Source organism: Telmatherina bonti, assembly GCF_933228915.1.
Source record: "Telmatherina bonti genome assembly, chromosome: 21".
Lineage (NCBI taxonomy): Eukaryota > Metazoa > Chordata > Actinopteri > Atheriniformes > Telmatherinidae > Telmatherina > Telmatherina bonti.
In genome coordinates this window covers 12,129,694-12,156,273 of record NC_136630.1, presented here as the reverse complement: position 1 = coordinate 12,156,273, position 26,580 = coordinate 12,129,694, and the positions used below count along the sequence as shown (strand labels likewise).

The 26,580-nt window shown below is 38.5% G+C and overlaps 1 protein-coding gene across 1 annotated transcript in view; it reads right to left on the bottom strand.

The window, feature by feature from the left end:
* The window catches only part of adam12a (ADAM metallopeptidase domain 12a), a gene marked incomplete at its 3' end in the record, with an annotated part of 95,167 nt that overhangs the window by 53,424 nt on the left and 15,163 nt on the right, over window positions 1–26,580 (bottom strand). Inside the window, exons 2-3 of the mRNA XM_079260290.1 lie at window positions 21,281–21,384; window positions 19,244–19,317 (exon numbers count right to left, since the gene is read on the bottom strand). Of these exons, the coding sequence (XP_079116416.1) occupies window positions 19,244–19,317; window positions 21,281–21,384 (178 nt within the window). The remainder of the gene's footprint in view (window positions 1–19,243; window positions 19,318–21,280; window positions 21,385–26,580) is intronic.

Here is a 26,580-nt window from a genome sequence, read left to right as displayed (position 1 = left end):
TTTACAGCAAGACACTCAAAGTGAAACTCTCTTATTGTAGTAAAACAAAATCCCATTTGAATCTCTTCATGGTAATGTCTGCAGGTTATACAAAGCGACAAAGAATTTGTTCCATGAGAAAGCTCCAGGAGTTTTAGGTGTTTTATATATTACTCGTGGCACAGCCAACGAAATTTAAGTAAGCTCTTATGTGCCGATTTTATATAGAAACAACAGGAAGGAATACCTCAAAAACGGATTTTTACCAATTTATAGAGGTTTGTAAAACAATTCAGTGACAAGTTTGTAAACAAAGAGCTTCAAAACAATTTCTTCACCCATTTTTCTGTCTGTTTTCTTCCAAAGATCCTGTTTTGTTTGTATTTTGAAATCATTATAGGTTAAGATTAGAAATGGGACACGGCCCCACTGAGAGGTCACTGAAAAGTCATTTTCAGAGGGGTGGGGGGGTTGTGTTAGTACAACAGCTTTAAGCAAAACAATTAATTGAAATGTTTTGCAAAAGAACTGGTACATGAGGGAAAAGGTCACACATCAACTGAATATTTACTGCAGCCTTGTGCTTTGACTAATGAGCAACGAGGGAACTTCAAATAATCAAGCCTATCTTTCCCTTCACAAGGTAAAAACCGAGTATTTCAATTAATTAAACCTGTCGTTGCTTGTACTTGTACACCCCCCCCCCCCCACCCCACCCCACCCCACCCCCACCTCCCCCTGTATTCCCCTGAGTGAAATAAAATAATTAAGGACTGAATACAAATGAACTCTGCCTCCCTTCATGTCTTGCAGCCCATTGATTGCATTAGTGAGTTAGATTTTCTCCTCCTAGTTATTATTTTTTATTTTCAATTTTTTCAAAGTATGATCTTGACGTATTAACATGGAACCGGTTATATGCACAAACGCTTTACACTCTCAATTTACTAAAACAGATAACTGACAGGAGATGAAAGTCATTAAACTGGAGTTAAGAGGAAGAACATAAAGAACTAAATTATATGAGACATAAATGTTAAGTATAATTTGCCCAAGGTAAAAATCTGGATAAATCTGCAAATTTGTGGTTAAAAAAAGAAAATTAGGATATATAGCATTTAAGAAACCTATTGAATAATATATCAACTCAATACACTCAACAAAAGATAAAGTAATAAAGAAAAAAATAAAAGTAAAAACTTATGACATGGTGAAACAGATGAGATAAAACAGCATATTTGAAGTAAACTCTTTCATTACGAAACAGAACTACCTTAAAACTGCTCAAAAGAAAGGAGGCAGACCAGTACAGGCTTTGTGTTCTGTTAATAGGACTTTGAATGGTATATGGTAAATGGGCCACACTAATATAGCACCTTTTTAACCTTGACTTGGTTCTTTAAAGCACTTTTCAATGAGTTCCTTAACCATCCATTCATGCATGCACTCACACACTGTTGATCACATTAGCAGCAATGTTCAGTTTCTTGTCTGAAATTCAAGACATGGAGAGGTGAGACTATGGAAGTACATTGGTCTTACCAGAGTTTGTATTTTAAAAGCATTTGATTCTTAAATACTTAAATTTTATGCAATGGAATTACATGTATGTCCAAATTTTTCTTTGTGTCAAATTTTTCTTTGTTTTTGAAATATAAAGACTAAAACTGAAGTTTAAAACAATATAAAACATGAAATTGCACAAATTAAACAGACATTTTACAGTGCTTAAAATTTCTTGTCTGAAATTCAATTTTCAACATCCAGGGTTCAAGAATAACCAATCAATGTTGACAGACGTCAAGGCAGCTTCAGCCAACTAAATGCTTTAGTCAGCAGGTAACTGGCACTCGAGTGACAGATGATGGTTTATGACGCAGTACAAAGGGCCAAATACAGGACTACTAAGCTCCTTGTGGGGGCTTCACACTTGTACCAGGAGAACTACTCATTCTGCCTGGACATTAACTCCTGCATCCAGCAGATGATACTACATCCTGGTATATCTAGAGTCACATTACAAGTGGCGCAACATTTGATTGGCTGAGTGCCTGTCCAGTCTCAGTCTGGAATAGACTGCTTAAAATAGTTTAAGCAATCTCAAATTGTTTTATTTTAACTTTTTTATTTTTAAACTTCAATTGTGAACTATTGAGATTTAAAACACTGAAAAAACACAACGAGAATAAATTATTCAAAAAGTGTACCGTTTTTTTCTGACATAGAAACTGTCTGGTAAATAGTTTGTGTGTGAAATTCAAAGGTTTGCAAAATTTGAAATCTGGTGAGATCTACTTCCATTTACAACCTTCAATTTACATTTAATTTTCTGGATTTGAAAAAGATGTTTTCATAACTGACATGAACAACTAAAATAAAGCCAAGATCACCATTTACATGCCTGGCTGAATCGAGCTACAGTTTCAATGTAATCTAGTTTCTGGCCTCAGTATGTTGGACACGACAACACTGTGGACAAAAATGTACAAGACTTTTTGCCACATTTAAAATTGTCTATCTGAAAGATCATATTATATGTATAGATGAGCGTAACGTGTAGATGTTGTCTTTCAACTACTTAATATATGGTGGATTTTATTAAAGTGGAGAGAATAGAAATATAGTTTCCAAAATCTTTTCTACCATGTGAAGTTTACTGGATGTACTTCAGAGACAAATATGTGTACACTGAATATTTCTTTTCTATATATATATGTAAGAGCAATGGACCCAGATATAATGCCTCTGGAGCTTTCTTTTTTGTTTTACTCTGCAGATTTTGACATATGAAATGACTCTAACCAGCATAGAACACAGCCTGCAAAGGCATCTGTCATAAACAATGTGTTCATTTGTCACCCTATTTTTACACATTTATTGTCCAACATTGCGCTACTAGGTGACTTATTGTCAACAATCCATTGATTCCTGCAGGAAACATAGCACCTGTCATTCTGCTGATGCTCTCTAGAAGTGGAAAATGATTGCTCTTTCCAAGACACTGTTTGCAAACATGACATCATAGTTGAGAACGTGCATATGTAGCACACAGCTGGGGCTCATTCATTTTTTCCAGCATCCATGACACCATTAAACATAAAAAGGGACCTGGCTCATTTGATTTCACATTTAGAACATCCATTTTTCCCCTTTAAAGACAGACTACAGAACTTTTGCCAATTTCCCCGCCACGCGCCCCTGTCAGCGGCTAATTTAGCATCCATCATGCATCCAACCTGACCTGCTATCTTTCTCCAGCAAGCAAAAGACAATCTTACTATGACTCTAGTTTAATCTTATTGCGTTTCTTTGCTGAATCAGCAACGTTGCCTGTTCAAAACAGCCAGTTCCTTATTTTACAGTGAAGCAAAACGTCACGCCGCATCCCGGTTGTATAGTGCCGTATCTCAGCCTCGGGAAGCTGCTGGGAAGCAGCGGCTCTAGAAATGCACATGATAGATGTCACTGCGTCATTGAACAAGTCCGGGACGCTGAGTTTTAAGGTCGAAAAGTTACGGAATTTAAGTCTGTCTTTAAAAAGTAAATTAATTCCAAGGCCAAGGATAGGCAGGCTTGTAGGCTTTTTAACCCACATCTGATACACCGAAACAAAGAAAGTCTGGAAAAGTATACATGATATCGCTAACATTTTATTGTTTTGAATTGGCATAGACGTTGCTAAACAGTTTGATGTGTAATATGCTCATATTTTGTAAAAGCTGTGTCAATAAGAAAACAAAAACCAATACCGATAATTTCACATATTGCATTTCAAAGCCAATATTGGCCAATAACATCGGTAAGGTTGAAAATACAAGAGATCTCTAGTGCATCTGACTCACACCAAAAGAGCAAATTTTTTCCTACATTCACGTTACTAAAGCCCCCAAGTCTGACAAAAAACTACCCTAATATCTTGTCAGTAACTTCAATGGTTGCCATTTCCTGCATCTGTCAGCAAAAGTGCTTTCCTCTTGAACTACATGTGAATTTACAACCTGCATGTGACCCCTTCCTTCCAAGACTCTGTTCCTGCTTTCAGAAAAAAAACCTAACATTCTGTGTGATGCGACTGGGTCTCTGCACCCACAAAGCTGACCACAGTCTCTGTATCAAACACCAGGAGCTCCACTTGTTGTTGACAGCTTAGTTCTGTCCTCAGTACACAGGGGCAAAGCGAAGGGGACCCCACAGTGTCATACACCCCAATAGGGAATTACTGGAAGTTGCTGATGACAAGAAAATATGTGTAGAGGCTGAGACAGACAGGCTAGTGTACAGAAAAAAGGGAGACAGGGATTAACACCTCATCTGACAAAGCATAAAACCTCTCCTCCTGCCTTCTTGAAGTCCCTGTGTGCCAATCTCAGAGTAATGCCCTTGATGAGGAGTGGAATGGAAAATGAGAAGCATCTGCTTTCTGCATGACATGGAGACAGGGGAAGAGGTTCCCGACTTTCCCTGCACCGTTTGCTTTTAGCACTAAGCTAAACTTACTGATGAAAGAGCCATCTGAACCCAAACTCCCACACAGCTTTCCCACTCACTCCTGTTATGACTGGATGTTTTAAATGAATCAATGGCACATACAAAATAGTAGATTTAGAAGAAAGAAAAAGAAAATTTAAGATTAAATTATCTGTTGGAGTTTGCTGGCTGTGTAAAGCGAAGTGCTGCCTGCTTTATTTTATTGTTTGTCCATTCAGAAGTTACTTTTGGCCAGGATGCTGCTATGTGAGGGCATGTTCAGGCCGGACCAAAGAGGAGGACGTCTCCTGTATCCGCTGAAAGAGACGGCTTTTCGTCAGGCTGCATCCAAGCGTCTCACTGATGACCACGCATGGCTTCTTTGCTCAGTCAGTGACCCAACATACAGACAAGACAGGTCAAAGGAGGGCCAGCGTACTGTGAGAATGGGGAGAACAGGATGGAGGGCAAGTCGAGCGAGCATTCACTCCCAGCTGACATTAACTCACACTGAAACTCCGGAAAAATCTATTTGTCTGACTGTCAGCGGGAGGATGCAAGCCAGGACTAAGAGACTGGACTGATTATCGTCATGCTAAGCAGAAAGAGAGGTCAAGAACTTTGACTCCTTTTGTTTATTCCCTTTGGCACCTCAGTCTTCAGAAAATGAGTTTTTTACTTAAATATGTGGAAAGGCTTTGCTTTAACAAGGTGAAAGGGGGAAAAAACTGAGCTAGAAGCAAAAACAGAAAGGCAATCAGGAGGGTGTGAGAAAATAACAACTGAGAGCCTTGAATTACTGAGACAAATACTAACTTTTGTGCCACAAAATCCTCAATAAATTTTAATAAGGCCGCATTTGCATATTTCAAATCATGTCATTATAAATATCTATAGTAATTTCTGACAGTTCATATTTACATGACTGATCATTTTACACCTATGACAGAGTCTGCTGAGTGAAACAAAAAACGATGCATTATTCCTTATGGGCATACAAATCAAATATCTGGAGACATGGAGTGTGTTTATGCTCTACTTTCAAAGCAGCATTATATCTGCAGATGAGCCTCTGGAGGTAGTCATTTTATGTTCATGCTCATTTCCCTCTTGTCTACATATACATTTGTCTTTATTACAAGCATTTTGAGAAGACGTGGGAAGACAGCCAGTTAATGAAGAACAAAGCTTATTAATAATATGTTGATTATTTTCTCCATTTATTGTAGACACTAAATTGTAATATGACAGTGATGAACTTAAGAAGAAACTCCAAAACAATCCTGTTTATGAATATATTTGTCATTTAAACATTAAAAAATTATCAGATAAGTCCATTTTTTGATATGAGGTATTTATGTGTCCTTTTAACAAAATGCAAAGTAAAAAAGTACCATTTATTACCATGTGATATATCAAGATGTTTATAGTAAATCTGCTTTCTGGTGTTCATTAAGGGGCAAAAGACAAAAATCTGATTATTTTTCACAAGAAATTTGAGCACAGTTTGTGTTATAAAGTGATGTCAAATGTCTCAGAAACTGTTTGTATCTTAAATGTCACGTTGGGTTATTATGGGTTAAGGGTTAAAGGTTTGAAAAAAAGTTTAAAAAAGAAGAAAGTAAGTTCAACTTTGCAAGAGGATCCTCAGTATTTGGTACCAGCATTTATAAAACATCATTTTTACAATAAAAAATAAATCATATGTTCTGGCATATTAAGCTATGCTGCAGCAAAACCTAGGCATTAAATATTGCCATAAACGAAGTCATAAACTTCATTTTTATGACTTCATCTTTCATCACAAGTTCAAAATAATTCAATGTCACATATATATCCAACTTAAATGTATCTAAGCCATGGTGAAATAAATACATCAAGTTAAAATTTAAAAGTAATGTGTTTTCTCCCCACATTTACATGACAGATGATGAGTTTGTTACAAAAGACATGATGTGCTCATCCCACCCACCTGGAATATGTTGTAAATTGCATTAAATTCTCTTAAATGTTAAGCAGCTCCTATATAAAAGGTCTGGAAATAAAACACCTTCATTTAAAAGGCTTTCATAACTTTTAATGCAGTCTTATTCAAACAGATGCATGGCTTAACTGCTTTAAATGACAGCTTGCCATTTACAGGTAATATACACAGTCTAATATTCAGACTTTGAGTTTGAATGAACTCGTCTTCAACACCATTTTCAAGCTCAAAACAATGTAGGATGAGCTTTTAACAGATGAGTCGTATAAAATAGGAAGCACAACAGATGGAAGGCTGTCTTGTTGTCCTTCATGATGCAAAAATGAACAAGGTTTTGGTTTTTTTGCAGTGTTTAGAAGTTCTTTGTCCATGTGACCTTCAGCGAACTAGTAGCTGATTACTGCTAAAGCAAAAAAAAAAAAAGAAATTGGGAAAAAAAAGATGCCAAACACCAAACTCAGCTGCCCAAAGTGAAGTAATATGATTTAGCTAATTAAAGATTCATGTGCTGGATTATTAAAAGACATAAATCATACCAAAAAAAAATCACGCTAATTTAAAAAATATTGCTTGAATCCACTTACAATATCAGCTTCGATAACAACCTTTTACACTAAAAAAGAGGGCGTCTGTAACAGCAGCAGCCTCCATCATCTCCTTGGGGAAGCAGTGAGTAATGGTTTGTCCTTCAAGACAGACTGCTGCTTTCAGTACATTTTGGTTGGCTGTGTTCTGAGTAGTGACTGGAAGAGAATAGAGGGGAGGGAGAGTCTGAGGAATAGATCTACCAGCTGGAGCCCAGAGACCCCTGTGGTCTGATGGAAAAAAGGTTCGGAGAGGGGAAGAAGGACTACTGCACAAAAGGTCTCTTTAACCAAGCCATTGAGAATAAGCCTCACTTTTCACTCGCTGTAAAGTCGAATAAAAAAGAAAAAGTTTTTCTTCTTTGAGAGTTTACAAGCGTCATTCATGGTTTGATGGGAAACTATTTTAAAAAATACTTTTACTTCATCCTGAACTTGAGTCCTTACCTTAACTTTTAGTCCAATCAGGTGCTTTCTTTATTTTTTTCATTGCAACAGAAAGAATGTGAACGTGTCTGATCAGGCCAGTGGAGCTGAAGAGTGAGAGCCGAGTGAGCTTTTCTGTGGAGAGGAAGGTGCATCCCTGACTTTTGTTTTAATAGAAAAATGTTTAAATATGTAGAAACATGCAACACTTCATGAGCCAGTTCAATGAACCTTTAAAGCAGCCTTACATAACTCTCCACTGTTAAAAGTCTGTGCTTCTGACTTGTTGATAGCACATTGACGTTCATTAGACACATTGCCAGAACCATCACTGCCTTGCAACATCCTCAGACTGAGAGACGGCACTTCACAACTTTTTTTTTTTTTTTTTTTTTTTTTCTTCAGCCCTCAACATCATGAAACAGCTGCTTTTTAATTTGCAGTACCACATCACACACTAAGCACTGGCTGTTTTGGAAGTTAGTTAGTGTGCTAATGTAGCAAAATAAAATCAAGAGGACATTACTGGAAGAGGCAAAAAAGAGGAAATAAAGTGACAGAGCAAGAGATAAGACAAGAGCCAATTTCCAACTGACTTTTACTGGCTGGAGAGAGCTAAAAGAAGAGAGTGGGATGTCAAAGTGCAAAAAAAGTTCAGTTTAAAAGGCGACTATACTGTTAGTAAATTACACAGGAATGAAGTTTGAAACCTCCAGCATATACAATGATAATAAAGCTGATATTAAATGTTATATTTTGGGAAAAAAAAAATATAGTGTTAAGACGTTAAGGGTTAACTTAAGGTTAACTTAACATTCCCAACATATAGTCAAATTATTAATCAGATCTAAGAATTTTAAAGTCTGAATGAAGGGCAAATTATTTTCAAGAAAGTGACAAAATCAGAAAAAATGCATCTTATTGTGAATCATAACAGCATTTATAATATATCATTTAATAACCCAATGTGTAAAAAAAAAAAAATGTTTCCATACTTTTGTGTCAGCGTTTTCCATTTTGAAGGAGGGAACACGCTTTTTAAGACCTTTCCCGTGTAACCTAATTAATCAGCAACGTGGAGTCAGACTTATTAATTACAGCTCTAAGCTTGGAAATAATTGGAGCCTCTGAGAAGGTGATTTAAAAGAGGGAAGCTCCTTCCAAACAACTCCTTTTTGAAGGAAGCAGTTAAAAGGTGCAGGCACTGGATGAGATGAGCCCATTTCTAAGGCTTGTCTTTGAAACTAATGAATCACAGTATATCATGGCCTTGCAGCCGCAGGGGGAAGTGATGATGTACAAAGGCTTGAGCTAAGCTTCACTGCATCCTTCCCTTAGAACCAAAGTTTGGTGGCATTGAATGAATGTTAGCTGATGTGTTTGAATTTTGCAGATGAAAGTAAGAGTAAAGTTTGTAACAGGGTGAACTAGCATTCCCTCAAGGGTGCTGGAATTTCCATTCATTCATTCATTCATTCATTTTTCTGTACCACTTAGTCCACTTCAGGATTGAGTGGAAGTTGGAGTCTATTTCTCCATATGGCAGGGTACACCCTGGTTAGCTCACCAGTCCAGCACAGAACCTTGTTTGTATACATGTGATTACTCCAATAATGAGTTTAACTAGCAGTTTATGTTCTCCAAATAAGTACTGTGACCAGAACAAACAAAGCATGCCTGCTTATAACTATTAGTTGTGATGCAGTGTGTACTCCTATTTTTTTTTTTTTTTTGGGGGGGGGGGGGGGGGGGGGGGGGGGGGGGATGTTTGACTCTTAGATTTAATGAAGAGCCAGTTATGTGCTGATAGAGGATGCAGATGTTGGATGTGACCAGTTGGGTGCAGATGAGGTAATGGGGAGTGAGGCTGTGATTAGACATCATTTCCACAGTGATTACTGCAAGGGCACATACGCTCTTATCCAGAAGTGGATGGAGACTTCAGATGACTGGTTTTGTCTCCATCTGCTCCCCTGGCTGAAAGAATTACCACTTTTCTCTCTAATCTTTCCCCATGTTATGATCTTGTTTATCCATTTCATTCCTAGAAAAGCCTTGGGATCAGTGTGTGTGTGTGTGTGAGAAGGAGCTTGTTTGTAACTTGCTTGTTGGAACATTACCTGCAATGCTTTTTTTCTTTGTTTTTTTTTTTTTACATAAGCATGCTTTTTTTTTTCCAGTAATCAGGTAAAATCCCATTTGAAATAGATGTTTTGAAAGTAGCTGCCTCTGCACTTTTTCTGCTTTGGCTTATTGAATCCTTGTCATACTAGTATAAAGCCTTAAAAGGTTTCTTTCTGCTACTTACGGTGATAAATGTTTGAAATATGCAAATACACAAGAACACACATTTCAGATTTACATACTTTCCTTTTAATACTTTAAAATAAATTATATGAATTGATTTTTTTATTCGATCCCCCTATGCATCAACTAACATGTTTAGTTATTTGTTAAATGTATCCTAAAGTATTGCAGAAGTACATAGAGACCTTTGAGAGGCACTTACACATTATCCTGCAAATTGACGAACTATTCATCACAGACATTCAAGTCTCTGGTAAACACATTTTCACTGTTCAACATGAATTAGCACAGAAGCTCTAATTTTTATTACATTTGACTGAATAACTTGAGGAAGGATTCGATATGCCTTTTTTGTGTGTAACTCCTGGCTTAATGACAAGAGGAAGCATTTAAACCAAAGTGAAAGTTGGTTTCTTAAACAGTCTGTGTGTGGCTCTGCAGCAGAGAACAATAACTCGACAAAAGAGGTCACTGAGATGTATTTTTTTTTTCCAAGGAGAAGTGGTTGTTTGTGCAGTGTCTTTAGCCGTCTGTTTGTTTAGCTCCTCAGGAGAGCCGGCTTCCTGTCCATGTTTCTAGTTAAACGTGAGGACATCTTCATGGAGAGGTGCAACAGGTCACAGGCTAGCAGCCGTGCAGCCTGAGATATGCGGTCAAACAACATCCCTCAAAACCTAATATGCAAACTGGGACGGATTGTGTTTGGACTTCATCCAGGCTGAATTTCATTGTTCTTCCAAACACCAGAAGGACACAAGTTTACAGCCAGGTCTCATATTCAAGAATCATTTCCTCTATTTGCCCTCAGTCCAAGGGAAAGAAAAAAAAAAGCTAGATTGAAGTTTAGGTGTGTGGACATCTGCATGTGCTTTATGTCTCTTTGTCTCATAGCACAAAAGCCTCACAAGTTGGATAGCGATCTTCCAAGCGCCTCATGCTTAAGGCAAAACACAAAAGAGCTGAGAGAAACCCAAGTGCAAACAACCAAAAACTTCCTCTATCCAGCTGATGAGCCCCAGGCCTCCTTTGCAGTTATCCTGCAGTCCATTAGAAGAGGAAACACGGATGGAGTGCATGCTGCCTGCTTGGCTTGGGACTCGTCTTGATGTGCCTGGGGGCGTCACATTCAAAGCCATAAAGCAGCAAGAGTTGTTGGCCTGAAGTGGATCCATACCCTGTGGGAACAGCTCACTAACAGCCCCTACTTGAATAGATGTGCACAAGCTTCAGGGTTTCTCTCAACCATAATGAGCAAATACCGAAAGAAGGCAATGAAAAAAAACTCAGAATATCTAAGTTAACTGGTGTACATAGTGTATTCTGACACATTCACATGTGCACACTGACCTGTTATTTAGGAACAAATACATCTCACCTAAACTTGTAACAGCTTCAAAGAAAGATTTTATAATAAAAAGCAAGTAGCCTGTGTAACCTCTGTCTTAACTGTCATCTACTGACTAATTGGTCCAACAAGAAGGCACGCTACCGGGAATCATAGCTGACTTGCATCAGATGAAAATTTATCAGCCTATGCATCATCAGTGGAATAACATGCATCCCCCTGACAAGAATCTTAAACTGGATTTGCATTTAATCAAAAACTGAACTTAGTGTCTCATGTACATATGGACACATAAGAGGGGAACGTGCAACACTTGCAACCTCTAGTAATCAATTTTCTGGGTCAGTCTATGAACGCAGATGAACTTAGAAAACCTGGAGGTTGTTTTTGGAGGCAGCTGTCTAATTTGACTTCTTACATATTTATTTTTCACTTGGATGACAGCCTAGAACTGAGCAGTGTTCTACTGGAGCTTATCTCTCTGGGTTTTTTTTTCTTTTTTTTTTTTTTCTGAAGACACATTAGTACATGGGCGCGTGAAAATATTTCAGGCAGCCACTTTAAAAACTAGAGTTAGAAGACGCAGTTCACACAAGGATGCATGCTGACATTTAGCTCCAGGCAGCAGGCGCCCTTTGTAAGTGTGTCCGGGGATGTTGTAGGAATTTTTAAAGCTCTGCGTCCGTTGCTTCTGCAGCTCTTAATACCAAGACGTAGACATGCAGAAGTAGCTTGCGCATTGACAAACGCACAACACATTTCAGGAATCACCTTGCAGACACCTTAAAAAGGAGTTCTACTGACAACAAGCAGCTTATTAATATGATAAATTACCACTTATTTGTTGCAAAAAATATTAGAAAAATCATTACAATATACACAAACTATAAAGATGCCAGAAAAGTGTGTAAAATGTAATTAAAAATAGAATTTGATCATTTAAAAATCTCATTAAGTCATATTTGATTCACTTGATGGCAAAACAACTTAAAAAGTTTGGAATCCTGTGGTGTTAACCATTATGTAACAGGTCATTGTTTTCTCACAACTAGAGGTGGGAAAATTGAAAATTGGGATTTTTTGCTTCACAATTCACAAATAAATATTTTGGGGTTTTTTTCCAAATCAATAAAATTAATCTACTCTAAAAAATTCAGTCATTTATGTTGTTTTTATTGATCTTTTTACTTATCTTCTTGGGCATTATGGCAGCAAAATGATGGTCTGGCTACTGTGTTGTTTTTTCCACATTGAAATCAAGGAAAATGATTAACAAAATAAAGTTCTATACATTTTTTGTTTTTTTACTCCACAAAACCCAGCAATATCAAAGAATTGTGAGAATCACAATTTAAATCGAATCGGCACCCAAAAAATCGGAATCGGAATCGTGACAGAAGCATATCGTCACAGCCCTACTAACAACTGCCCGGGAAACCGTTGCTTGACGTTTCAATAGAAGATTGTTCTCTGGTCTGATGCAGTATTCTAGCTGCTCAGCAGCCTTTGTTACTGGATTTTTTTGTTTCATGATGCACCTAATGTTTTCTACTGGCGACAGGTCTGGCCCGTCGGCTGGTCAGCTCACCATTCAGAACCCCCCCATGTGAAGTCATGCTGATGTGATGTCTGGTTTTGCTGAAATATACAAGGAAAATTCCAAAAGCGGAGTTGTCTACATGGCAGCAGATGTTGCTTTCGAGAAGTCCTGCAGTCTTTTAATGTATCCTGCTCCAGCACGCTTGAATCACATTAATGGGTCAATTTGCTTGGACAGAACTTCACAACAAGCTGTCGAGGAGTGCTGTTTAATTTGAATAAAGTGTGCTGGAGCAGGAAAACATCTAAAGACTGCTGGATTGCAGCCCTTCCGGACCAAAGTTGTCCATTCCTACTCAAAAACCGCTATGTACTTTTCAGCATTGATGGCACATTCCCAGATGTATGAGCTGCCCATCATGCCCAAGGCATGAACCCATCAGAGATGCATACGACATGATGTCTGTGGTTTCAAAAGACAATTTCAAATTTTGATTCATCTGAGCCTAAAACAGTTTCCCACTTCGCCTCAGACCATCTAAAATCAGCTTTAACCCAGAGAAGAAGACGTTTCTGGATGGTATCTGTCTTTATGCTTTGCATGATAGAGCTTTAACCTGCATTTCTGAAAGGCACAGTGAACTGGGTTCACAGTCGGTCTTTATAGAAAATGTGTCTGAGCCAAGCGGCAACCTCCGGCGGTTAAAAGTGAAGCCTATCCGGAAGTGCATAAAACTGCAGTTCCCCCTTCATCCACTAGGGGTTGGCTCCAAAACAGAGGAAATCCCCATAGACTCCCATGTTAAAAAGGCCAACTTCACGGCAGAAATAAACATGTTTACAACCTGGTTCAAAAATCCATTTTCAGTTTATAAGTCAGGTTTACCTTCATGACAACTGTGGGGGGGAGTGAATTTTTTTTTGTAACTCACCTATTTAAAAGTAATTTAATCTCGAAGTTCGGCATATTTAGGGGCGTGTCCTTTTAATTGACAGGTACCAATCTCCAGCTTCACGTAAGAAGAACGTAGAACAACCGCGGTTTTTAGCCGGTTAACAACGTGACCGAGCTTTAGCCCGCTTACATCCGTTATCTGGTTAGCTCCCGTTATCTCAGGGCTAGCTCGGTTAGTTTTTAGCTACAGAAAGCTAGGAGTTTGCTCGATGTCAATCATCCACCATGACGCTCACAGCCCCCCTCTCAGCTCCACCTCTTTGCCCATATTTGTATTTTCCGGGCATGACGCTGCCAACATGGCGACGGTAGGAACCGCCCACCGAGCTTCAATTCAGTTCTTCACAAACCTATGGGTGACGTCACAGAGGCTCCGTCCATCTCTTTATATACAGCCCATGGTCTGAGCCCATGAAGTGGTTTCTGTTTGAGAAACATGTTTTAAAGCAATGCTGCCTCAGCTGATTGTCCCATGCGTGCAGAGATTCCTCCTAAGTCTCCTGAATTTACTGTGAATGATTGCTGAAATTGGTAACAAGCTGTTGACTGGGTTTGTAAAAAAAAAAAAAAAAAAAAAAAAAAAAAAAAGACACCTGGTTTATTGGGCTATTACTGAAAAAGTTTAATTTTTAAGCAATACACCTTTAAATCTAAAATTGAGACCAAAATAGTAATAATAATTTCTGTAACATGTTACAGATCCTCCAATATGTTTTATATACATGGACAGGCTTCTTCTTTTGTTGTTGGCTGTTATTTGCTTTATTCTTCTTTAAGAGACAAAACACAGGGATTTCACTTTTTTAATTTTCATACTTTTAATTAATGAAAGAGAAAAAAACGTGCAGTTCAATTATTACATACTGTACTCTATTAAATTGGAATCAGTGGGATCCAGATGAATAGAGGGAAAGAAAAAATTGCTTTTATCTCTACAGTTATATGTTCTATGTCTACATACTGTCCAGCAAAAAAGAAAAAAAAAACATGAGGCTTCTTACAAGTCTGAAAAAAAGATGTTCAGATCATTTCCGATAAATTATTCTCCTGCATGCATGTTTTAGGTTAAATAAAACTGCTGATGGTTCCATGTCTAGTTGTTGGCATGAAGTCAGTCCATGAAGGGACTGTTTAATGAAAAAAACAAGTTTCCAGGAAGCCAGAAATTTCATTAAAGGATTTGTAACTAAGAGTCTAGACTTTACTTTGCTGGTGTCAAAGTGCATAAGATTGCACATGTTTGACCTACATGGGAGCTGTCCAAAAACAGAAAATCAGAGCATTTCCAAAACACTCCTCTGCCTGCATGCGTAACTTAGCCTTAGTTAAGGTGTTTACTCTGCTTTATCACATATCTTATGTTTGTCAGAGTTTATATTTCCCCTGTATTTTCTGCAGTGCCAAATCTTCCACTGCTTATTTACATTTGGGTTCTTTGTCTCTTACGCTTGACATCCCCTGTGATAGTCAGCCTCTAACTAGTTTCACTGCCTCTTGTGTGTAAATTCTGTTCTTCCCAGCTTGTTTCCCAACCTTTGCTCTGCTGTTTGCCAGAATTCTTCATTGTGGATGTCAATAATTTTTCTCTTCTTCTTGTCAGTTCAACCATGAATACTTGTATAGTCAGAGTCTTCTCACTTTTCTTTTAGTTTCTTGAATTTATTAGGTACTTTTATTTATTTATCCACCCGTCGGCTATGTAAATCTGAAGTTGGGTCCAATTTTAACTAAAACATCATGTCGTGGTATATTTGGTACAGATATCAATTCAGAAATACATTTAATATCAACATGCATGGTGACAAAAGTGCTATGGCTTAGGCTGCTTTGATGCAGAAAAGCTCTGTATGGCAGTAATGTATTTCAATATTCCAACAACTGACCTAAATCTAAATAACAAGCAATGTCATTCATATCGCTAATTAGATTTTAGAGCACAGTTTAATGACTTTTATCCATATTATGCTTGAGCAACATTTGTGGTAATCCGAAGTCTTACTTAAATTCATATTCCCCGAGGCACACTGCCTGTTTATCTTCATGTATTTTCTGTCTACTGAGACATTTATACCAGACCTTGCAAATGTAAAAACAAAGGCATTAAAACATCTGGTTTATGCTCACTATTCTTCACAAATGGCTACATGGATCAAAACGAACATCCTGACAGCAGGAACTCTGAGTACTTTCATGGCAATCATGAACTTTCCAATTTTTTTAAACCTGGTGCGAAATGGCATGTTTGACACACAACAGCACTTTTTGCAGTGGGTTCTGGTTGGTTCATAATGACCAATAATGACCATTAGGTCATGAGGGTGAATCCTATTTTCTGCTACCAGGGTCAGAACTAAACATGGAGAGACAGCGTTCAGTTTTTATACTGAAATATAAAAACTAATCTATACTATGTGGAACAAATTCAGAAAACTGCAGGTCTGCTGAAACTATCTAAAAAAAACATTCTAAAGCAAACTTAAAAATGTTTTTGTTTGCAATTGCCATTCATCAGGACAACTGTTGACTTCCCGCAGCGTAACTTTTATTTATTGCCTTTTATCCTAATCTATTTTGGGTTTTTCTGTCTATGTATATACATATACAACTTTTTAAACTTTTTTTAGAGTTTGATTTTACTTTTTTAATAGGGATGCACCGATCCATTTTTTGGGAGTTCCAATTCAATACCGATATCTGAAATTTGAATATCTTCAGATACCGATATTTGCCAATATCTATCTATGTTGAACTAGCTTCTATCAATATCTAATATTTCTGAAGTTACCTTACCAATAGAAATATAATAACATTACAGATCTCACAAATTCAACAAGTTTTATTTTGATTTGGCACATTCCTATATTACAACTATACATGCTACAAATACAACTACACAACTATAAATGTGTGGTTTTGAAACAAAGATTTAGCTTTTAGTGAACAAAAAATGTCACACTGTAACATTCAAGGCATTTATTTCTTTTAAAACACATCCAAAGCATGTCATCAAACACATCTGCGCTAGCTTGACTAGTGTGGTATAGGGCATCGGTTGTGGTATTGGTACACTTTTATTATTACCAAGTACGAGTACACAAGCTTGATATTGAGCTGATACCGATACAGATATTGTATTGGTGCATTCCTACTTTTTAATGCTTCTTGTGCGACCCACTTTAATGCTTTCAATGTTTTATGTAAAGTGTTTTGAATTGTCTTGTACATGTAATGTGCCATACAAACAATCTTGCCTTGCCTTATAGGCATCTGAACGACCTATAAAAAACCCAAGACAATCAAAATATGGAGATTCTTGCAACAACTTTGAGGTTGTTCAGTTAGGTTTTGCAGTTACATGGACTTTCTGTGTAATTCTTATCACAGTTCCTGCCACATTAACACCCACTATGCAGAAAGAAAACTGGAGTGAATCCAGTGTCCCTGAGCATCCAAATAAAGAGTGATGAGTTAACATCCCAGTTTACTTGCACAATGACTGTTGAAGCATGCATAAGTGCAGCTTAAAGCACATAGAATGCCACAAAAACTTTGCATGTGGGATTCTGATTAGGGTGTACACATGTCTGCATTGTGGGAGTTAAGTTCAACAATTCCACTGTAGCTTCACATGAAAAGATCTTTGTCTGGGTTCAATTGAGTGAAAAATGGTGAAAACACCAAGGTCTTAATAAGGTTAATGGCAGTGTACGGCTGTGCATATAAATGCGATTCAACAATCAATTCTGCAACATATCAGATCTTCCACAAGCTGATGTCAGAGATTTGTCGACAGTTCTGCAAAACACAAAGGAGCCAATTCTAGTTTGCTACAGAAGGAGTTCTTTTCTTTAACAAATAAATTTAGATTTTATGGATATTTTGTTAAATAACTTTGTGAAATTATGTTATTTTCTTTCTTTTAGCTATAGTATTTCTTCACACATCACTACTTCTACAACAAATAGCTGTCCTCCTTAGAAATCAGAGGGGTTCCTTGTGCGCCAGCATTGCATAGCAACTTATACTGCTCCCTGTCACACTGATGTAAATTTTCACACACAGTAACAGTGAAGTGATCAAGCTCAGCTGTGCAGCAGAACTCACACATATTTTGTTGCCAGACATATTTATTAAGGGAGATCTGAGAAAACAAAGATGAATCTGGACATTTACTTCACATCATTTCATCCAGGAAAACGTTTTTTCCCCCCTCCTCTGCAGATACCGACTGTGTTTCAACAACTGGATTTCATCAGCGATGTGTAGTCAAGTCTGCCAGAAGCCTCAGACAAGAGCCCTCACAGTGTCGGCACAGCAGGTTCAGTTCTGGCTGTACTAGGACTGAATCAGTCCACGTCTTTCAAGTGCTTTGCCTGCTTGAATCTATATAAAGCAGCACTTTGGCGTACTGTTTTGACTTATTATGAAATGCTCTTTTCCAAAATCGTAGCTGGGATTTCCAGACCTGCTTCAAATGCTGACAGGAAGTCCTGACAGATAGGTATTTATAATACAAGGAGGTTTATTTGATTAAAGTCTTTCCATCATACTCAAACTCATTACAAAGATTACACCTCTCCATCATCTCTGTTTGTTTGCCTTGGCTGCCGCTTCCAGCTCAACTGTGGACTTTAAATTTAATGCAACGGGACAATGACGACTATCACGCTTGCATGAGGATCGTGGCTGAGGGGAGGGATTGAAGGTGCTTTTCACAGCAACTGACCGCAATCTGACAATCTGCACGTCAGCTTTGCAAAATCCCCACCTGTGCAAAGCGAGGATATTCACCAGAGAGAATGAGTACGATCTCCAATAAAAATATTTCCAAGCTGGGTAAGCCATAAAATTGCAGTTGCTGGTGTTGAAAGCTCTGTCTCACAGTTTGCAGGTAGAATTTACATATATTAAGTCCGGAAAACAAGTGAGATTCATGGCTGACAGTGGCATGAAAACCCATTCGCTCTCCTCCTGTTTTGCTTCCCTCTCCCTCTGTCTCTCTCCATCACACAGACAGCTCTGCTTGTTCGTGGTTGCTCATGTGTGGCAGCCGAGCTGGATGGAAAACATATTGCTCCATCAATCACGTCCCATTCTTCTCAGCCGCACACCCAACTCCGAGACTGCCTGAGACTGAGGCCACGCTGAATTGTGTAAAAATGCAAATATGACAAATAGTCCTCCGAACACATCAGAGCTACATCTGTGTCAAAGTGTGTCTGCACCGACGACCTGATCTCTCACAAATGATGATCCTCCTCAGTGCCAGTCCCTTGACTAACACTGTGTTGACAGTATCTTAATACACAGCGCTGAGTGTCTTCTGTGTTCAAACAAAACCTCCTTCTCCCCTGTGTTGTGTTGGTGGATCAAATGAAAAGATAGGGTGAGGAGAAAGGAGAAGAAAGAGGAAGACGTTGGTTTTCATCAGTGTCTAGCTGATGTATTCAGGAATCTCTGTCTTTCAAGTCTTTGCTGTAGAGCGCTGAAAGCACGGCCATGCTGGCGCTAGCAGAGAGAAGACAGAAAGACTTTCTCCTCTCTCCATCTCCCTGGCTGTGGTTGTAGCCCCCTGGGCACTGCGTGTATCACTTATTTGTACTCCAGAAAGCACTCCGTTAGAAGCTAAGGCCGAGCATGAACGGCAGGACACTTACTCATTTTTCTCCAGAGCCAGGAGCAGCCGCTCACCTTCTGCTTCCACCATGAGCCTCAGTGATGAAGGGTGACTCTGAAGAAGCAACAAAAAAAAAAAGCAGAAAAGAAAAAAGATTCACTTTGATTGAACAAATATGACCGTAGTTGATCTACAAAAGTTTGTTGCAACTTGTTAAACATTTGCTGGATTAAGGAAACTGATGCTTCATGTAACAAGAAAGGAGCTTTTAAAAAGGATGAAAGTTTAAGTAAACTATTTCCATCCTGATGTCGCCGAGTGAGCCACCCAGTCCGGGGAGAAAATATGCACGGCTATTTTCAATTGATGAGAGGAGTTGTGCGTCCCTATAAAGCTACTTTGTACCTTAGAACACGGGCTGAGAGGATTAGCTTTATGTTTCTGTTCCATTTGACATTCATACGGCAGAAAGCCGCGAGTATTCACAGCTCTGAGTCACGGAGACCATGTGTCTTTGTTAGCTTCAGACGAAGTGCCACGGTGTCACATAGATATATATCACTTGTGTCAGTCACGTTGTGCAACAGACGCTTCTGCAGATGCACAACCTCCCTGCACCCATGTGTTGCACTCTTCCTTAGGCCTTAACGTAGACCAAAAAAAAAAAAAAAAACCTCTTCCGTCTCAAATTTATCTGGACACACACACATATTCCGTATATATAACACACGTTCAACACATATAGCATAATCTGGGTCAGTTACTGTAAAGAGCGCCGCTCTGGGTTAAGTCATCAATCACCTCTAGTGAAGAAGAATGTCGAGTGGATCACAAGAGGATTTGGAAGCGGAACACTTAAGGTTTAAGGCGGTATCATTGCAAGTCGACACTGTCAGCTACTTTCTGCTCGAATAGATTTCTGTATGAATATATAGACTCATATGGCCAACTGTTTACATGCAAACCCAGTTTTATCATTAGAGAAAAACACTGCTCGTGCACAGCATATTGGAATTATTCAAATAAGCACTCAAATTCACCTTTGCTGGAAGTATTCTCTAATTCACTGATAAGAGGCTTTTTTTTTGCTTTGTTTTGTTTGTTTTATTGGAGAGGAGGTGTGGGGGGGGGGGGGGGGGGGGGGGGGGGGGGGCATCCCAAAGAAACTTTGTGGCCCCTTATCTATTTGGTAAAGCAAGAACAAATTAATCCACAAATGAATTGAGTCAATAAAACAACCTGGAAGCTCAAGCTGTTTATTTTTTCTTTTTTTTCCGAGCAGTCTTTGGTTTTATTTATCCATTCGGGGATTATAACACCACGCGGAGCCAAACAGCTAAAATTTAAAACTTTTCATTAATTTTCCAAAGGGTCATGTTGAATTTACATCCTCTTCCAGATATCGTGCAGCTGTCCGCTCTGGAAATATGAAGGAAACCTAACGAAACAACAGCTGAAGTTAAATGTTTTCCTCCTTTTTAAACGATGTGGAATTTCAGTCGCTTGATGGTTTCAGAGCCGGCTCTGTCTTCTTCTGCATTTTGAAATGCACCAAATGTTTCCAGTGGGTGAGAGGTCTTGACTGCAGGCAAGCCAATTTCATGCGGAGGTCAGATGCATGAAACTGAGTGGATATACAAAGGCAGCTGCTTGAATACATGTTCTTTCAACAGATTTTTCAAGCTGTGCATATGAATGGTTCGCTTAAAAATAAATTTCAATCATTATGGAGTTGTGCACATGTGAACAAATAACCATTTTTAGTTCCAATCAAGACATATGACCAAGACTAAGCAGACGTGATAAACAATGAAGAAGCAGTAAAATTTTACTGCGGCTGAATTTATATCAATTTATACAAGGCAAATGTCCAATTTATGCATATATGGCAATGAATACGTTCAATTGTAACCTTTGAGGTTTTGTCTTTGCACTATTTTCTATTCAAGATGTTTGAAGCATTTGCAAACAAATATTTTTACAATTTACCCAAGGTCCTAACTGTTTTGGAATTTCTTTGCACAAGATTAGAAGGTGAATGGATATATATTTTTCCCCAGCTATTATTATTCACCACCTGGAATTTGACTTGACTGATTGGTTTCCATTCTTGCCCAACAAGCTGAAGAGGCACCGTTGTCCCGTAATGTTCCTGGTGAACGACTGTGCTGAAACGATTCCCTGCAAAAGAAAATATAAAACACTGTCAGAATACAAAGAAATCTCCCCACGGATCTTGTTTCTTTCAGACCATGTCAACCTATTTACGGACACAAACAATATATACTGAGCCTCGTGTTTATTCACAACATGAGAACACAACCAGAGCAAACAGCTGACATGAAATCAAAAATGTACCTTTAACAGAATCAAGGTATTCACACTTGCGCTGGTTTTCATATGTCAGAGCACCAAAGTTATCCTCTTTGAATGTATTTGTTGGTCATACCGAACTATCATCTATGCTGAGAAGCTGACCACCTTGTTAGGGGTTATTACTGAAAAAGAGCCTCTCTTCTATGTTACAAAGGCAGGATTATAACACCACTAAAAAGCATCAAGAAACATCAGGCGATGAGAAGTATTAGCCTGTGGCAAAAACCATAACCGCCCCCTTTACCACCCTAGATGTATAAATTCTCCATAGCTGAGGAATGGAGTGTTTAGCGCAAAGAGGAGCTCGGGTTGTTGCTGACATGGTATCTCCTAACAGAGGGCTAGCGTCCAGGATGCAGTGTAGGGATTAGACATCGCTTTGGGGTATTGTTCCCAGTACCCTTTATCTCCTCTCACAGTGTTCTGACAGGGTGTTAACTGAGCCTCCAAATGGCTACAGTACTTAGAGCTGTACTGAGTTGATAGTCATTTAAGAGTATATTAACCTCTAAATCCAATACTGTCGTCCACAGGGAACCAAAAGATAAAGTGTGGGAAAGATGGCCTCTACCCAAAGCAAGCCTTTACTTCTGACAGATGCTGCAATTTCCTTTTAAATAGTAAAAACCATGAGCAGACACTGTCTGACCGGATTGGTGAGCCACTGGAGGGAGGACATTGCTGCTAACAGGGTTCCTGCAGTAATCAGCTTCCTGCAGCAGCAAGTTATGTTGTTACTTGAATGTCTCACTAAAACAGCAGGGGCCGTTGCACCATTTATTTCAGTGCAAACATTCTAAATCAAATATGTGCTTGTTTTTGTCTTTTTTTTCCCCCCCTGAGTGATGTTCCATCAAGCATTTCCAAGCAGCAGGAAAACAGATTTAGTTCGAGGGTGATATCAGAAGCCTTGTGAGAAATTATGCTCTGAGGATAATAAATAGAACGTCTTGAGCTTGAAGCATTTCTCCATCATAACTTTGAATCACATTTCCGAAACATAAACATAAAAACACGCTTGTGGGAATCCACTCGCCGCAGATTTGTTTTACTAGCAGATTGAGATATCTTCCTTTTACGTGACTCATTCGCCTAAATTGCTGAGTCTGCTTATTATCCAGGATTAATAACCCAGGTTGAGCAGAAAGCTCCCCAGCCGAGCTATGCTCTGCTTATTCTCTGAGGAAACCGCCCTTCTGGAGTTCATCACAGAGCCGTTTCCAGCAGATAGCAGAGAGCAAGAGGTGACCGGCTCTGCAGTCCTCATATGACTTCATGACCGATGATGAGAAGCAGGCACCCCTGAGGATGGGTAAGCACCATGCACACACCAGCCGGAGCAGCATTTGAAGCTCCAGGTCCATTGTAGAGTCTCAGAACTTGGGGCAGTTTCTGAAGAACCAGACCTACATTTGGACCGGTTTAACCAGAACCAAAGTGTGAGGACTCCACCAAGGAAATTGCTGAAGCAAAATGTTTTATTATCTGCAAACATTCATCCTTTATGTAGTCAAATCTTCCTTTGTTTACACATGAAAGACCCAGTGGTCGGTCCTCAGTCGGACTCGCACCCCCATTACTGGGCTTGCTCGCAAATGATCAATCAATCAATATCTTATTTATTAACCACTTAGCACAAAGTGCTTTACATAATAAAGACGTTTCCATTTTGTAAAGAAAATAAAACAATTAAAACACACCCTTACTCATTGTTTCTCTCTCTCTCACACACACACACATACCACAAACACACACCCCTGTCTCTTAACTGTCTCCACTATCTCTTAACAGGATGTAAATATAAGAATATAATCTGTCTTAATGCTGATCTGAGGAAACAATATTGTTGGGATACGTCCACACCGGGAGCCACCGTGACCAGAGGGACCACAACACAATTTTTTGCAATTGATCATCCTGCTTCATCCAGCTTTTAGCGTCTCTAACAATAAAACAAGAAAAGGTGAACAATAAAACAAGAAGTAAAAACAAGGACAAACACTATGATTGAAAGTATGAAAACCCTTGAGAAAGGTACAGATGAATGATAAGGAAAAACTGTCCACATTGCGGTTGAGTTGATATATGACGCTAACTCACGCACACACACCCATCCATACATGGAATAACCATTCCCTTTTCTAATCCTCTCTGAAGCTGAGATTCACAAGCGTTAAGCATTCAGTCCCTTTACTTGAAAGTCTGCAAGAGAATAACCATTTTTTGCTAATGTGGTGCGCTATGAGGCCTAATTTCTACTCATAAATGGTATTGAAGTCGTGCAAATGGTCTGCAGGCTCATTTCTTTTCCACATGCCGGCTGGAGACATTTGGTAGACAAGTTGGAGCGTGGCAAGACCGTACGAGCAATGTGTGAGTGGCTTTTGTTAGCAAAAATGTTATAAGAAGAACTAGGAGCATTAAGGGAGCTTTAAAAGTGGCACCAGGACCCTCGGCTTTATTTATATGTTCAATAAAGGAGAGTGTAAACAGAGGTTTTAATAAAGCAGGCTTCTGGCCATGATCACCTCCCTTTATGCTCCACTGTACAAGGAGAACTTGTGCAATTTATATTACCTCAATAAAGTCAATGCAATGAGGGAGGATTGTATGTCCGTATATGTGGACATGTGTGTGTATGTGTGTATTTGCTTGTAGGTGTGAGAAACAGAATACAAACCTGTGACTGTAAGCATTAAATGAGCTTTTCCTCTGGATACACTATGTACATCAGCCTTTTTGTTTTCACACCAACACTGGCTCAGCGAAAAACGTTGTGGCAACATACTGTGTTCATACTGTAACCGTGCTGAACTATTGATGAAGTGATTTAAAGATCAAAAGAGCTTTGAGGTTTTAACCCAGCGTGATCCCCTTCCAGACGCCGCTGCTTTTCATTAATCTGACAGCAGATGACGGCGTCGTCTCTGAACGAGCTGGAACAATTTGCAGCGGCAATCAGAGAAGGTCAGAGAGCAGAGGGTTAACTTAATAAATTATCGGCAGTTAAGAGGAATCAGACACTTTGTGTTAAGTCAATAAATAAAGCTGCCATTCAAACTTTTCTCCTCTGTCTTTATACCTAAGCAGCTGCGCCACAGTTGTTGACGGCATGGGGGCCAAATGAATGTGAGAAAGTAACCATTAAAAGGTTTCTGCTCCTTGTCTGACCATAAATCACTTTTTTTAACTACTCCCATCCAGCAGTTTCATGCAACACAATGCTGGCTGTTCTTCCATATTTCCTTCTTTTCCTTTATAATTTCCCTCAGGTGATTAATGCAATCTATTTCATTTTATCCATTTAAGACTAAAATAGACTTTTTTTTTTTTTTTTTTTACTGGTGGCCCATCTAAGGTGTACTCTGCCTCTCACCTAATAACCACTGAGACATGCTCCACCTCCTGTGACCCTGCAACTGGAATAATCCGGGGCAGCCAATGGATCAATGACTCAACTTTTTGGTAGAATGAAATGTTATGAGAAAACTGCACCACTACAAGGACAGCAGTGGCCATGGACCAAAGGCACTCAGTTATAGAAAAAGAACATTAATGCTGACTATTCAATAAGCTGAAACATGAGGAAAAGTGACTATTTCAGCTGCCTTCATCTTCCAATCTTCTACTATTTTGCTGTAGATAGCTGCTATATACATTATGGTGATATGATCATTTGACAATTTCTTGAGATATTATATTCAGTCCAATTCCATGTGAATAGGAAACATTGTTCTTCAAGGGGAAGAAAAGTAAACTTACCAGTAATTGTGATGAATAATTTACCTGTTTACTGTGCTACAATTATAAAGCTTGATTAGTTGGTTATACTCTCCAAACAACAAGTAACAGCAATTATTTAGGCACAACCTTTTAGAAAATTTAACATAAATTCACTCAACTTTTTAAAAAATAAATGCAGCAACATAAATGGAACATATGTATTTACATACCAGTTTAATATTTAAATGCCCTAAATAAAATACCTCCTGGCAGATTTGCAACGTTCACGGTTGAAGTCAGACTTTCAGCACGGAGACTTCTTTCACATCTCAGGTAATTTTCTTTAATAGGATGGAAACCGTAACCGTCAATTAGTCAGCTCTGCTCTCAAGTGTAAATAAGACTTGGTCTCATGCAATTTTTTTAAACAGATGAATGGAGACGATTAGGATCCTGCAATTACAGTTATGATTATCTCTGACTGACTGAATCCCATCAGTAGAGAGAATCTATGAAGAAATTTATGTTTTGTATCTAATGTCTCGCAATACTTAAAAGTAACCCATAGCAGTCCATAGAGGTTGTCAACCAATGTTATGGGACCTTGAAAGAGGTAACAAAGCAAATCTGTAATGCTGTGATATTTCTTTTTTCATTAATATGGTTTTGTTTCAGTGACTTGAATTGACTTGAATTGTCTGTTTACTTTAACTATCTTGTGTTAAATGATGGATAAAGTGAAATTTAAAATCATTCATTAACTTCTAAGAAAGAAGAAAAAACATTTGCACTTAGACTTCTCTCAGATCTTAAGAGACCTGGCTGGCAGTGATGCTAAATAAGCAAGCAAATGTGTTTATAAAAGGTGCAGGATGCTTTATTTGTGGCAGGCAAATTCCCTTTTCAGTTGGAAATATCAAAACTTTTGAGGTGGCTGTTTAACATTAGAGTCTGCTGCGTGCAAATAACTTTCCCAAACTAATTAATTGCAGAAAATGTCTGATTTAAAGCATCATTTATAAGCTGCATTAAAACTACAATAAATAATAAATTATAATTAAGAGATGATATTTGCAGTGATGGTGATTTTGAAGATAAAGCGAAATGTGGCTTAAATTCTGTCTGAAATATAAACTAATTTGCAGAGTCCTTGTCTACTTTCAAGAGCAAACTGAAGACTCAGCTCTCCAAGGAGCATTTCCACACTTAGTATAGCTATATTTGTCGGAAAGTTGGAGAACCTAGGTCAGATCTTTGCAACAAACATTTTGGTATTAA